Source organism: Plectropomus leopardus, chromosome 1 (assembly GCF_026936395.1).
Source record: "Plectropomus leopardus strain MGB_pleo_1.0 chromosome 1, ASM2693639v1, whole genome shotgun sequence".
NCBI classification, from domain to species: domain Eukaryota; kingdom Metazoa; phylum Chordata; class Actinopteri; order Perciformes; family Serranidae; genus Plectropomus; species Plectropomus leopardus.
Genome location: NC_142176.1, coordinates 5,030,656 through 5,045,664, shown reverse-complemented (window position 1 = coordinate 5,045,664; position 15,009 = coordinate 5,030,656). Strand labels below are relative to the sequence as shown.

The 15,009-nt window shown below is 41.7% G+C and overlaps 1 protein-coding gene across 2 annotated transcripts in view; it reads right to left on the bottom strand.

Moving 5' to 3' along the window:
* The window catches only part of tspan4a (tetraspanin 4a), a 203,068-nt gene that overhangs the window by 156,834 nt on the left and 31,225 nt on the right, over positions 1–15,009 (bottom strand). The window contains exon 2 of one of the 2 annotated variants that reach the window (XM_042490493.2): positions 6,362–6,441. In XM_042490493.2, coding sequence (XP_042346427.1) covers positions 6,362–6,424 — 63 coding nt within the window. In that variant the 5' untranslated portion in view covers positions 6,425–6,441. Of the gene's footprint in view, positions 1–6,361; positions 7,968–15,009 lie in introns of those variants that run through there. The other variant, XM_042490485.2, reaches the window with a different exon arrangement.

Sequence of the window (15,009 nt, the reverse complement as noted above, 5' to 3'; positions counted from 1 at the left end):
GGGCTCAACAGGGAGATCTAGGCACTGATTACACCGAGGGAAGTTTACCACTGTCCATTTACACTTACTTACCCACATTTTGATACACAGCCGGTCGAAAATCGGCAAAGCAGTTCCTTCAGAGCCTACAGGCGTTCAGTCATTTACATTCATAACAAGCTGGGCTGCATATTCACAGGCTGGTATGTTCCTTTTGTCTGTCACGTGTGTCACACAATCTTCTCACGCAACATGTGGAGTCACATTATCAACAAACTGTGTCGAGATAACACTGCTGACACTGTCGAGGTTCATGTGAAACATCATGGTTATTAACACTTCTCTCTCTGTGTGTGCAGTTTGTCGTTTTCTAATCATATTTATGAATTTGATGTCTTCAGTACGAAGCGCTTGTTGTGCTGTATACAGTATTATCTTCTGTCAGTTCAACAGTCAGGCCCATACTGCGCTGTCGTTATCTTCAAACTCTCCTGTCTGACTTTCTCTCAGTGGGACTTCATTTCCTCATTTTAGCCAAAGCTGTCATTGCACAGACTATAACAACCCATTTCTTCAGTTTTTTTCTCCTGTTGCTGCCTCTGGACAGACACTTGGCTTTTAACATGACAGAGAACTTTTTGGTCTCATGTCAAAAAACTGTCACGGATGGTGATGCAAAGGATTCTGGCATTTAACGCTCATAAATCTCTGTATGAAATTAATTTTTATGATGCACGCCCTGCAGAAATGTGAATTTCTGAGTGACATTTCAGGAGATTTCTCACTGTACTGAGGCATGTGTGAACCATGCTGCAATCTGACTATAAAGCAAGGAATCTCTATGTGTGTACCGGTGTCCTTGGCATCCTCTCGGGAACCGTTCAGCCAAACTCCTTCACATTTGGTAGGTGTATTGCTGGGCATCCAAGAAAGTGCATCGTAAAATTTGGTGTGATTTGGACACGAGACACTGTAAGTATTAAAAAAATTGAAAAAAAATGAACAGGCTCTCAGGGGGCGGGGCTCCAGGGCTCCACAGAGGGCAGACTGTGAGCGGAGCATGTTTCGCTATTTGTATATTTCACTTTGTTTCTAACTGCGAGTAGTGGTGATCTTTGGTGTACTTTTACGCTTCCACGCCGGTGAAACTCGTGGCTGGAGGCACTGTGTTTTCGGGTTGTCCATCTGTATGTCTGTTCCATTCTTGTGAACGTGATATATCAGGACTGCCTTGAGGGAATTTCCTCAAACTTTGCACAAACGTCCATTTGGATTCAAGGATGATCTGATCAGATTTTAGTGGTCTAAGGTCACTGTGACCTCGTCTGTCACATTCTTGTGAGCGCAATATCTCAAGAACACAGAGGGGGAATATCTCAAATTTGGCACAAACGTTTGAGCTGACTCAAGGATAAGCTGATTAGATTTTAAAGGTCAAGGGCACAGTGACCTTGCATGTGTCTCATTCTTGTCAAAGTGATATCTCAACAATACCTTGTGGGATTTTTTTCAAACTTGACACAAACATTTAATACGACTCAGCGATGAGCTGATAAGAATTTAGTGTTCAAAGGTCAAGGTCACTGTGACCTTGCATCCTTCTCATTTTCTGACTGCAGTATCAGAAGATGGCCTTGAGGGAGTTTCCTCAAATTTTGCAAAAACTTCCATGTGGTCTCAAGAATGAACTGATTAGAATCTAATGAAAAGGTGAAGGTCACGTTGACCTCATACGACATGTTTATGGCCATAACTCAAGAAGAACCACCTTGTGACTGTGCTGATTATATGGATCTTCTGTGTGTGAAGTGCCTGTGTTTTCGCAGACATGGATGTAAACTGAGTGCAACTTGACTGGTGCATGGAGGTATACAACTGTGTGACAGTATATCTAATTTAAACATAGGAAACCCTGTTAAAATAAGGTGATATCTGTGACTCCTGCAGCGGCATTTGTCCTGGGAGTGAATGTGGATTTTAACATTTCCCATTAAATGCAAAAGCCAGATGTTTGTGGTGTTAGTGGGTTTTTTTGTCAAGAGGAAAAGGTGCTATAGTATAAACAGCATGTTAGTGTGAGATTTTGAACATCGCCATTGATAACTTAAGGGTTGCGACTATAGTTGTTGTCTGTGATGTTAAAATTAATAAATAAATTGTTTAGGCCAGGAAAGGCCTGAGCCCAAGAAAATATTTTCACATTCCTGCATTTGTTCAGCCAACAGTTCCACTTTTAAGCTTTTGAATCTACCATGACATGAAACAGTAACGGTGATAAATTCTCACATTAAGTGGTCTGGAACCAGCAAATTTGGGGGAGTTTTGCCTGAAAAGGACTTAACAACAAAGCGACTACCAGAACAAGTTGCTGGTCAATTTTCTCATCCTTCCCACAAGCAGTGGCATATATATATTATGATATAGTCCTGATTGATTGATTTTCTTTAATGATTAAAAACATAAATAACACCGCACTGCAGTCTTTTAGTACAGTACATAACAAATCACCAAGGATGTAAACACAACAAAGCCTGAAGGCTTATTGTCATTGTGGTCCTCCAGTGAACACTTGATGATCTCCAGCTCTTATAAAATCTGTTTTCTTGAATGCTTGTCCTCTTTTTGTCCTTGTTGCTTGTTGTTTTCTTCCCGCTCACAGACATCATCACAGGGGAAATGGACTAAATAAATGACAACTGTATAGCTCAGCACCTTTAATGTAGAACCAATATTTCAGAAGGAAGAATGATTGCTGTCCGTTAGGAAATAAGCAGAGAATTACTCCACTGACATTTCCTGTTATCCCGTGACATGTTTTCAAAAAGGAAAATAATTGTTTTCCTGCATAGTGTATGCTCTGGAGCACATACTTTCACTTTGGTGGTAAATTACTAGCTGAAATCACTGTTTCAACAGACAAAGCTGCACCAATCGTACTGTACTTTCAGGTTGTCAGAAATCAGCAGTAACAATGACTCAGTAACAAATCATTTCCCTTCCAGACCAATTTACTGAATACGAGGCCACAAACTGAGTCTCAGGCTTCAGACTTTTTGTCTTCAGTCCAGGTGGAGTATTACTGTACAGAAAAATATCAACGCTGTCCTAAAAATGATACCCTTTTATTGCACACTTGCACCATGTGTAAGATTTAGTGACATCTAGTGGTGAGGATTGCGGATTGCAACCATCTGAAACTTCTCCCAGCTAGGATTCCTTCAACATTTTTTGTTCATTTTTTTCACCGTGGGCCGAATCATGTGCAGAGGTTTCTCCCTCTCCACAACAAATAGACCGGCTGTGTAGAAGTTCTCTCTGAATTTAGGGTGCAAAGTCCACATTAAATGCAACGTTGAAACTATAAAAGCTGCCTGGATGTTAACTGGCATTAGGTCCACACTGATCAAAATATTGACACAGCAAATTATGTTTTTACTTTTTGTGGCTGGTCTTCCTACCAAAATTAGCACATGCACGCAGGTTTTTCAAACTCAGGTAAATCAGCCAATTATAGGCGATAGGCTGCATTCCCACTGTCTGGGAACACACACAAATCTGACTTTCTGTCAGCTTTTGCGTGTGTTTGTGGGTTGTTTAGTTGGTGTGTCCATGCGGCGTCACAGACAGGCAGGAGAACAGGTAAAATAAACTAACAACAAAGATAACATGTTTGTTATCAGATTTGTTTACCCATGGATTTAGGCAACAAAAGCACGTGGGTTGGTTGGGTTTAGGAAAAAAATATCATGGTTTTGCTTAAAACAAGTACGTTTGTGTCTAATGAAATGTCACATAATGTGACAAAAATTATGCGCAGGGTCATGAAATTAATAGCCACCAAGCATCAAATGGGGGTTGATTTTTTTGCTGTTTGGTGAGTAAATTTTGGAAGTCTATCCGCCACACTGACAGGTAAATGTTTGTGCCAAAATAGTCTTTTAGATCTAATTGATCACTATGCTGGGAGTCTCTTGTGGGTTTTGGTGTCATTTATGGGTAAACTGCTCTACTGCTCCCCAATTTTAGATCAGCAAACCTAATTTTATTTTTTTAATCTTGTGTGCACAAGTCCCCTTTTTTTCATCATTCTCTTTTGTGTTCACTCTCTAAATTCAGATATTTTTACAGTCTGTGAATGCAGTGCTGGCAAAATCCATTATGAGTTATTTTCATCCATCAGAAGCAGTTTGAGTTGCGGTGTGGATATTTGGTTTGTTGATTCAGTCAGAGCTGATCTTATCAACTGATGAGAGGAGAAGCAGCATGCAGAGTGAGTGAATGCAAAACTTTAATGTCCAGCACAATGAACAGCTAAGTTTCACTTTCACTGTGTCTCATATTCTGCTGCTCTGTTTCAGCTCTGAGTACGCTCTGCACTCCGGGAGTGTGGTGCAATAAATCACCGCACAGTATATATATATACCAATAGCTCTCCTAACGAATGGACGATGGCAGATGCAAAAACCTTAATGTCCCTATTTAGAGTCAGCATTGGTCTTTTCTGGGCTACTGTAGAAACATGGTGGACTTCTTGGACAAGAACCCACTCCCTATGTAGCAATAAACAACTTATTCTAAGGTAACAAAAAAGCAATGACTGAAAAAAACATACTTGCTATATTATACTCCATTTCTGCCACTACATCCCTCCCAAATCATACACACTGGACCTTTAATTGTGCCAGAGCCACATCTGACTAATCAGATGTATTTTAGGTTAAGAAAATCTGCCAATATCAAACTACAAAACTGTCATGAGAAGTTTTCACATTGCGCCTCACGTACGTACTAAAAACAGCTCATAATTAGTCCAATAATAAATCCTGTTCATCACGCTGTGTAGTGCAGAAGTTGCTTTTATCACAACACTGTATTTTTTAAGAATTTCCGTGACACTTTGACTTTTTGTTCTGATTAAGGTGGTGTTTTTTTGTATAACATCCCTTCCTCAGACACTCTGTGAGAGCTTATTAACAGTCGAGCCTGTGGAGGTGGAAATCTCACTCATATAAATAATCTATGAACGAGAGTTGTTGATGAGAGCCCCTACTGTACGGCGCTTCTCTTTTTCACACAGGATGTAAACTCTCATCTGCTGCATCATAACTCTGAAAGTAAAGTTGAAAGCGTTGGTATAATCTGTGTTGACTGTCTGGGCTCAATATCCCATCCACTCCGCTGTCAACATAATATTGGGGTCATATTCAAAACCGGTCTAAATTTTGAATGAGACGTGCAGAAACTGGGTCTGGACGAACCTCTCGACATGTAACAGCTTGTAAATTACTGCAGAAATGGTGGTGACAGCGAGGTCTGACATTCGCCATCAGCTGCGACTGTGACTCAGACGTGTTATTTTCAAAGACAGGCGTTATATTGGAGGAGCTCCTCTTTTCTTACCTGGAGGATCATAACATGATTTCTCAGGAGCTCGGCATGGTCATGTGGTCATTATTAATCCAGAGTGACCACACACACACACACACACACACGGCAAGAGTGTGCTAATAACAAACACCCCCTCTCTGACAGCACTTTAGAGCTGAGAGAAGATGTAGAGGTGAAGAGGTCATTCACTTCCCGAGGGAGATTGCATCTTGGCAGCTAGATTGCATTTCAGCGTCCAAGGCCTCGGCTGATTCCGTAACCAATAAGAACAGAAGTATGACAAATCAAAGTAATCCCAGCAAGGTAACCACAGGGGCCAGCATCGCCTCAAAACTCTGTGACAACTTGTGCAACGGATTGCATAAAAGGGAGTTTAAAAAAAAAAGAAGCAAAGATCGGGATCTTTAAATATGGAGCTCGGCTGTGGAACATGACAGACTTCACTGTGCGAATGAAAGTGATCTGTTGTGAGGCTATCGGAGCGGGATTGACAGAGGCAGACAGACACCAAGGCTCAAAACGTCCCCACGGCAAACAGATACGATCAGCCAGATAGAGCAGGTTGACGACGGACACTTTGATGGGCTGAGAAAAGCGCTGTTGTGCAGGAGGAGGTGAGTGGAGCAGAGGTAGGTGAAGAATTACAGCTCCGCGGTAACACTGTGATTAACTAGTGTGCACATAATGCAAGCTCCAAATATGCCAAAGCTTAACACAGCAAACAATGCCGAGTACACCCACACTTAAAGTACTGTGTAGGGAACAGAAAAAGCTTGACTCACCCACACAGTGGGCTTTGTACACATGATCTAAATGCATGATCTGTCTCTTTCTCACACACACTCCCCCCTCCTCACTCCTCTCACATCACTCTGGGTGCACACATAAGAGAGCTCCCTCCAAACAAGAAAATATGAGTAACAGAGAAGCAAAAAAAAAAGTCAAGAAACAGCGCTTTCTGCTCACACTCAAAAGATTAAAAAAAAGGACTCACCCAGAAGAGGAGGTTGAAGAAGACCATTCCATATCGCAGGGCCATCATGCAACCCTCGGCCATCCTGCAGCGCCGCAGTTCTAGGAGGAATATGAAGGAGAGGTCCAGGTAAAACACCACATACTTCTTCCCCTGGGCGTAGCGTCCCTTGGACGTCTGCGGCCCTTTTGTCGTGTGAAAGCCAAACGCAAACGGCGGCCGCTTGTACTCAAACTCCCCGCTGAAGCGGTGGAACCCAGAAGTGAACGGCGGCGTGTCGGGTTTGCTGTCCAGAGACGGACTGCGCCGGTATGGAGTCTCATCCGTGCTCGAGCGTCTCATTATGGAAGCTTTAAGAGTCTTTAATAGTCACTTTGTGCACTTGAGGTCTGAGCAAAGTCCTCAGCGAGGGACCCGAAGTTACTCCACTGGATGCTGAGATTTTGTTGATTTTTCAACGTGTCCCCAGTTTACCTCAAACGCGTTACAACCCCTGGAGTGACTGATTTAATTTTACCACAGGTGTGATCACGCCTGATCTGACTTAATCTGTGGAAGATAATGTGCTGCCATCCACTTGACTTGAGTTCCTCTTTAATCCTACAGTGTCACTATATTCAGCAGGAGACTCTGCATAATCCTGCCGCAACACCTGTGTAATTCTGTGTATTTAGGACATAATCCCAGCACACACATCTGCACATTTCCCTCTCTGTAATCGCTCAAACACAGGTGTCATGCTCGGAGAGATAAGCCGGTCTGCGGTTTCATCTCCTGACGCTTCAATCACGACCAGAGGGGCTTCGGCTCGACCTCTCCGGCTGGATCCAGAAACGTCCTACCTGGTCTCATGAGAAATTCCCGAGCAGGTGCTCTCAGCCGGGAGGTAACGGCACCCCTGAATCAGCCAATCAACTTCTTTTACTCACATCCGCTGAGAACGAGATGCTACGCTGGGTCTAAGTCGTGGCTGAGTGTTCGGCATGTGGTTGTCGATGTGCTTTTGCTGACATGCAAAAAAAAAAAAAAAAAGATGAGAGGATGGTGTTATGAAAAGAAGCGTGAAAGGATGAATAATGAGCAGACCATTCTTTGGCTTCTTGGATTACTTCCCCTCTCGCTTCTTTTGCATCTGCCCTAACTTGTCCCTCTCGTCTCTGAAAAGTGTCTAGGGGTTACCCTGCCTCTCCTCTGCCGCCTGCTCTTCACACATCTAGCAATGCGCCCTCTTCAACTCCCTCTTATTCTCTTCTCTCTGCACCTCACACTGAGCCCCTCTCTGCGCTCCCCCCTCTCTGCTGACGGCGGTTAATTAATTTCCAGACTCTCATCAGTGAGGCAAAGTGTGCGGTGTCCCCTCTTCTCGTCTCCCCCTCCTCCGCTACAGCATCTCTCTCCTCTTCTCTAGGTGGGCAAGGAGATCAAGGTGTCCACCGGGGTCATTGCAAAGCAGCGGGAGAAGCAGAAAGGAGAGACAGGCGGGGAGAAGAGAAAGACAGTTTCCACAGAGAGGCAAAAAGAAAGACTGCAGTGTTTGAGCGGTAGTCCGGTCTCGGTGCCTCAAGCTCCCTCCCTCTTTCTCTTCACAAGCTCCTGTTCTCTTTCTCTCTCTGTTCACCCCCCTCCCCTTTTCTTTCCTCCCTTCCCTCACAAGCTCCAATGCTCTCCCCTCAGCACGCACAATCTCAAACACCCCATCCCTCCTCGGTAACTGTCCCCAAAACCTGGCAGCGCGAAAGGCAGGAGCAGTCATTCATATTCTGGCCACGCCCTACGAGGGAGCACAACCAATCAGCGCCGTGCAGCCCCATCCTCCCTCGTGCACACGCCAATCATGCCCTACCATCTCCCAGATAGCACTCACACACACACACACTGTTCATGCACACACAGACACACACAAAACCTGGTGTGCTGTGAACATACCAGCGCTGAGGAGCCTGCTGCACTTGTGCTAGTGCATCCTCCTCCTCTCCTCGCTGCCTCCTGCCTGGAACTCATTCCACATGCAGAGGTTGTCCTTGCGCACAACCCAGGCTGCTCTCTGCACGCTTGGCTTCAGTCATGTTTCCTCGGCCCCTCCGGACCTGGACTCGGGTCACACAGCATCCATGTTTGCCACACTTGGCACGGATTTCCACACTACAAACAAGTCACCTAAAGTGTGTCACAGCTCGACCGCACCACGAAGCGCTCACCGCTTCTGACAATCACACAAAATAACCGCATGCTCTCCACAGCCTGGTGGCCATCTGGGTCAGTGGCTTTATGAGCCCACAGGGACGTTTCAAAGCTGCAAAGGTACCGACTTAGTTCACAACTGCATCAAGTATTTAATGGATTTCTGTTTCCTCTCCTGCATGTATTTTTGTCAGACCGCGGAGGCGGCGGTCTGAGAGACTGTATGTGACTTTCTGACTGACTGACATTGTTGAAAAGAGCATGCAGTACTGCTGGAGTAATGGCGTTTTCCTCCAAATAGGTTAGTGGACGTGAAGCAATATCAGAACGATAAGAGATTCTGGACTTTAATAGTATTTACAGCATCTACAAAAATGGCACATGATACATGCAGGTCGAAAAGCAAAAAGAAAAAGATTTCATTAAACCTTTGAGTTAACACCTCCACATACGGACAAAAATCACAGTTTTACCGTCATTAACGATGTTTCCATCCAAATGTAGCACAAATTAAAGTGACTGAAATATCGGCAAAAGAAAATGCGCGTTCAGCTCAGTTACGATAATAAAATGTTATGTATACATTGTACTTTTCTGCAAATTAGGGAGGCGTTACATTTCATAAATATAATACAGTTCAGAAAACATATATATGAGCTGAGTTTCTCCTCAGGAGGAGGAGGGGAACGTTAACATCATGACCCCAGGCAAGATGAATGCAAAGCTGCAGATGTCAGCAGACCAGTGCGAAAGACCAATTAAAGCGGGTGTTTTTTTAATGAGCGACCAGGTCAGTTCCAGCGGTGTTGGGACCTGCCTAGCCATGTAAGTAATGACTAAAGTAGGTATTTCTTTGACAAGACTTAGGACATGTCCAGGCATGAGTGTAGCAAAAAAAACTTTATGAAAAAATTTTATGATGAGAAGTCAGGATATTTCTAGCCATGTTTGACAGAAAAGCAGGTGTTTTTACACAAGCGTTTGGGACGTGTCTGGCTGTCTTTGTTGCGACACACGCAGGGTTTTTTTTTTGGTTTTTTTTAAGTTCACGACATTTTCAGATGTTTTTCTGGTCACAAAATTGGGTATTTTTTAGGGCGAGTTTGGGACATATTCAGCTATGTTTGTAGAGACTAAAGTGGGTTTTTCAGGATATTTCCAGCTGTGTTTAAGACAAAAGCTGGTCTCTGTAAATGAGAATTTTGGACATGCTCTGCTGTGTTTATAAAAACAAAAGCATGTATGTTTTGGACATGTGTTAATGGCATGTCCAGCTGTGCCTGACAAAACTGGATATTTTAATCTAACCCTAACCAAGTGTTTTTCATGCCTCAACCTAAAAACTTGTTAACCACATTGTTGTCACAATATATTTGAAGTTTAAGACGTAAAGTTTCAACGTATCTGCTACATATGAAATGTACAATTGTTACATATTTGTTGTTTTCAGACACGTATGATGCCAACATTTGTCTTTCTACTCACCACTGTTATTCAGATATTATGAATTGGTTGATTGAGATAAACAGCTGGTGGCTCTAATTCGTAAGTCGGGTGCCGTTATAAACGTTACAAACACGAGGGCGCACCAAGACGAGTAAAAAGAGCAGCAGTCAAACCTTGAATGGTAGAAAACCTCATGTAAATGTGGTATTTATGTTTTTTTTAAGTAGTAATTGGAGGAAGGTTGTAGTCTCTTTGCCAGGCCACTCCACACAGATCAGATGTTTTCGCCTTTTTTTTTGTTGCTTCTTCAGTGGAGCAGAAGCTTCATATATGACACAGTTTAGTCCCGTAGTCTTTTTTTAATTGCACTTCAGTGCATTTCTCTGTGACTGATACTCAGACTTTTCCATCTCAGCCAAATGTAAAGGCTTATTTTTTTTAAACTGCAGTTTGTTTTTGAATTTCCAGCGCTTCCATCCAGCTGTCTTTACATGCAAAAAGGAAACAACAGATGCACCTTTAGTCCTAAATCACAGCAGATCCAAGATCCAAGTGTTTGTAGCTGGTGTTTTACACAAAAAGGTTGCAAAAGGAACAGCGTAACGTAAACAAAGATGTATCTCCATGCTACTGATCGTGCTTTTTCAAACATCCATATTGCCGAAACTCAATGCATATATGTCTTATTTATACAGCATATGGTTCAGCCCACTTAGATGTCACTTATGTCAGTAATTTGCCACTTTTTTCATGAAATATAGAATGGGATGAATCTCGCAGGAGGAAACTTCGTATAGGTCTGAGTGGATTGTCTTTAACATACTGTGACACCACAAAGCAAAAAGCATGACATGACTCGCACTTAGTGCAAGTCATTCATGTAATTCCCTAACCTAACACATCAGCCGGCACACACAACGCGTCTCTACCCCAGATTCAAACACACACACACAGAAAGCAGCACGCAGAGTAAACGTGCAGTGGCACCCCGCGGGTGGCAGCGGCTTTGATGTCCTCAGCACGAACAAACACACAGAAGGAGAAAGACGGGGTTTTGGCTGCAGCGGGGGAAACATGATACACAACATGATGAAATTCATCTCTGTGAGACTGGAGGTTTATATTTATAGGCACATATGAAAGTGCTTTATGAATCGCCTTCATGTGAAGAGAAGATGTACCCGGACTGACGTGCTCAGTGAGACACACAAAGTGCTGCACTTTGCTCTCCGTGCAGTCGTAAAGGGCTGAGACTCTGGCTTGCTTTCTCTTGTTTAAAGCTGCAATATGAGTCTCCCATGAATATCTCCCCTAAATGACAAAACAGGCTACAAGGATAACTGCAGTGGGCACAGAGCAGCAATATGAGCATATGAAATGAGAATGGCTTTCCACAAGACTGGCAAATTATTTAGAGCCGTTTTGCCTGGTAGAATTTTAGCTTATGCAATCGCAATCATTTCAGTTCACGCTTGATGTTATTTTAGGAAAGTTAAAATTTCAGACATTATATGCCTGTTTCAAGGCATCCTGTTTTCTCCTTGGACATTATTAGGAGGCTGTAAATCAATGTTACAGCGTCACGATTCACTGAAGCGTCCTTTATGTGCATTTATGATGGGAGCGATCACAGCGATGCAGAAGGCAGGAGCAGCTTTGGTGCTGATCATTCTTTCAAAGTTATTTCCATAAACACATTTTTCTCAAGCACATCTCAAAGCTTTCGTTTTCGCGAGGACACATATTTCCATTTATTATGGTGATTATTTCTTTTTAAGACCATTTCCCAAGATAACTGTTTAATATCTTAAAGGCGCTGTTGTTGTAAGATTTAGGGGATTTAGTTGCATCTAGAGGTGAGGATTGCAGATTGCAAACAGCTAAAACTTCTCCTGTTTAGAACCGTTTCAGTGTTAAGACATTTTTTTGCTGGGAGCTGAATGATCCGCAGAGGTCCTCCTCTCCAAAACAAGACGCACCGGGGGCGAGATGCATAAAACTTCATCTAGATTCAAAGACCGTGTTTATGCACAAAGGCAGAAATATGCAAACGCATTCTTTTCTTCGGATTCATAAAGCCATGCGTACGTCTCATTCTGTTTTATAAATCTGTGTCATTGTGGTTCTGGGTGCAGGTGCTCGAGCCTCATTTCCAAACCCACAGTTCACCATAATGGAGGTAGAAATGCTGTGAAAAATGTGTTTGCATGCTGATACTTGTGCCTGCTCCACCACTAATTAGATCTGTCTGTGAGAAATATGGAAAAGAAAGAGCCATTTCACTGATTGTGTTGCATTATCGGCAAGGTTCTCCAATGTAAAAACAGCTGAAATGACACACAGCTGTGGCGATTCGTAGCGACAGCACCACTAATTCATCACATTTCATCAAACCGTCATCCTAGTAAAATCTCATGCTTCCAGTTTTTATCATTTAGAATTAAATTAACTTTAAGGATGTGCCTTTGATTGATATTTTACAGTCTTTCAACCTATATTTAATCTGCTCATATTACCTGCAGCTATTTTAGCTAAAACTGTGCGTACACCTGCTCTAAAGCAGCGGTTCCCAACCGATGCAGCCACTGGGTCCATTAAATTCAAAGTCCGCACATAACAGAAATTACCAAAAATTCAATTTGATTTGACAAAATGTAAATAACGCGTGAATTTTAAAAAGAATGGAGTAAAACATATTGCAGGAATTGAGTGAAGTTAATAAAACCAGTTTTATTTAAACAAAAAAACTATTTTGGCTTTTTTTTCTTTTTTGTGATTTTTTTTTTTAGAGAAAACCTTTCCAAACCTGTGGGCCTACCAAAAAAAATAAATAAATAAAAAAAAATCTGTATATGTGTAGAAAAAGACGTATGCATGATTTTTGCGTCCACATTGTTTACGTAGTAAAGCCCTGGCCATTGAAAATTGTAAATGCACAGAATAAAGCAAGTTTACTTTACAAAAAATCTATTCTAATACAATTTTGATGCTTTCATCGCAAAGGCGCTGCTTACTTCCGATGCAAACACACAAAAAATTGGAAAAAAATAAAAGGTGAAAACGTCCCTATCTAGAACCAGTGTTTGAACCAGTGGCAATAAAAGCTGCTGCCTGTGTAGATATAAATGGCTGCTTCTAAGGTGAAAAAAGCATAATTACACCCTGCTAAATCCTACACAGTGAACATTTACAATAAAAAATGTCATTTGAAATATTAATGCATATATATCTATATATATATATATATTTTTTTTTTTTTTTACTGTAAAATCTACATCAGCCTCACAAATCCAGTGTGACTCATCCTGAGTGTGTGACATTATGTCACCTCTACGTTTTACTGTGCTGGCAACGCTAACCACCTAAATGGATCCAGAAATGAAAAGTAGAGTTTTTGACACATAAATGGCACCTTAAACCAGTCTTAAAAAATTGCTTCACCGTAAGTCTGTTCAACAGTTCTTCCATTTTCTGGCCACAAGTATAATGTGCCGAGCAGAATATCACATCTGCACCGGCGCTCACTAATCAGAAGCTGAGAATCTGCCAGGCTCAGGTGGCGTCAAGATGTCACTCTCCCAAAACACAGCTGTGTGTGAGGCACACGAGGCGACCGAAAGCATATTTTCACTACAGCATGACATCAAAGATCATCGAGGAATCAGAGCCATGAAGGTAAATAACAACTGCTCTGATGGGAAATACACGTCTTACCCAACCGAGCAGACTCGCGAGGGATTTAAGATTCGCTCCACTGAAGAAATTAAGATTTATGGACAGTAAAACCAAAATAGATTCTTCAGGAGACAAAGTGAAACCGACAAATAGAAACCAGCGATACAGAATTAATGTTAAAGGAATACACAGAAAATAAATAAATTCTTCACAAGCGTTCTAGTGGAAGTGCTAATGTGAAATAATAAAAGATATTATATGAAATTGAATTGTTTCGGGATGACTTAATATTACACCCACTGTAAGTCTCTCAGTATTTTCAAAACACAATGGGGTGATATAACAAAGGATTCAAGTAACACTCTTATTGTGTTGTTACAAAACTTCCAGATATGAAGTTAAAATTTTGACGCACACTGACAGCAAAACAGAAAACTGAATTTTTCTCTGAATGTACCGAAACTGCAGTATGACCTCGACTGAGTCTAAATTTACTTGAAGGAAAATGTGGCCTCACATTCTTGACAACCGTCAGGCAGAAATCTAAATTGGTGGGTTTATTCAGCGTCTGAGAAATACAGCGCTGAGTGCTGTTGGCATGGCAATGGACCAGCTGCTCCAGACTTTCATATGCATTTGTGTGACATACAGGTCGATTTTACTTAATTTAATAATTTAGTCTCTTGAGGTCAATATTTCCTTTACAAAACTGACCTGAGAGCAAAAAAACCAAAAACGTGTTATCTAAAAATTGTCATTGGCAGACTGTAGGTGAGTAAGATTCTGAGTTATAACGTCAATTTGAAGATATAAAATCGTAAAGCGCAAATTTGGTGAATTTGTATGTTTTAATGGACCTCATGTTAATGAAAGACATTTTTTCTCTGCAGACCATCAGTGGTAAAAAGTAACAAAGTACATTTACTCAAGTATTTTACTTGAATATGTCTTTTTTAGGATACCTTGCTTTACTGCATTTAGGATGGAAATATTGTTCTTTTTTCGTTATTTTCTGGTGTATGTGTGTGTGTGTGTGTGTGTGTGTGTGTAACATACTGTAACACATGTCTACTGTAATTATGTAGGGCTCCCTGTAGGGATGTCTGTAGTTATTTGTTTTTATATGTACATTATGCATTAATGAAGTAAATGCATGTAAAAGTAATCCTGGTGACCCCAAAATCTGAGGTTTCAGACCGATCTAAATACTCTATTTCTGATTTTTATTTAAATTTTTTACTTCCATGACAAGCGGACGTGAGCTTTTGACAGATTGTTGTTTGGTCGTCTGATCTGCCCACATTACTTTTACTGTTTACATGACTTACAGCTAACACATGACGTTAGGGAAACATGTTAACTTGTTT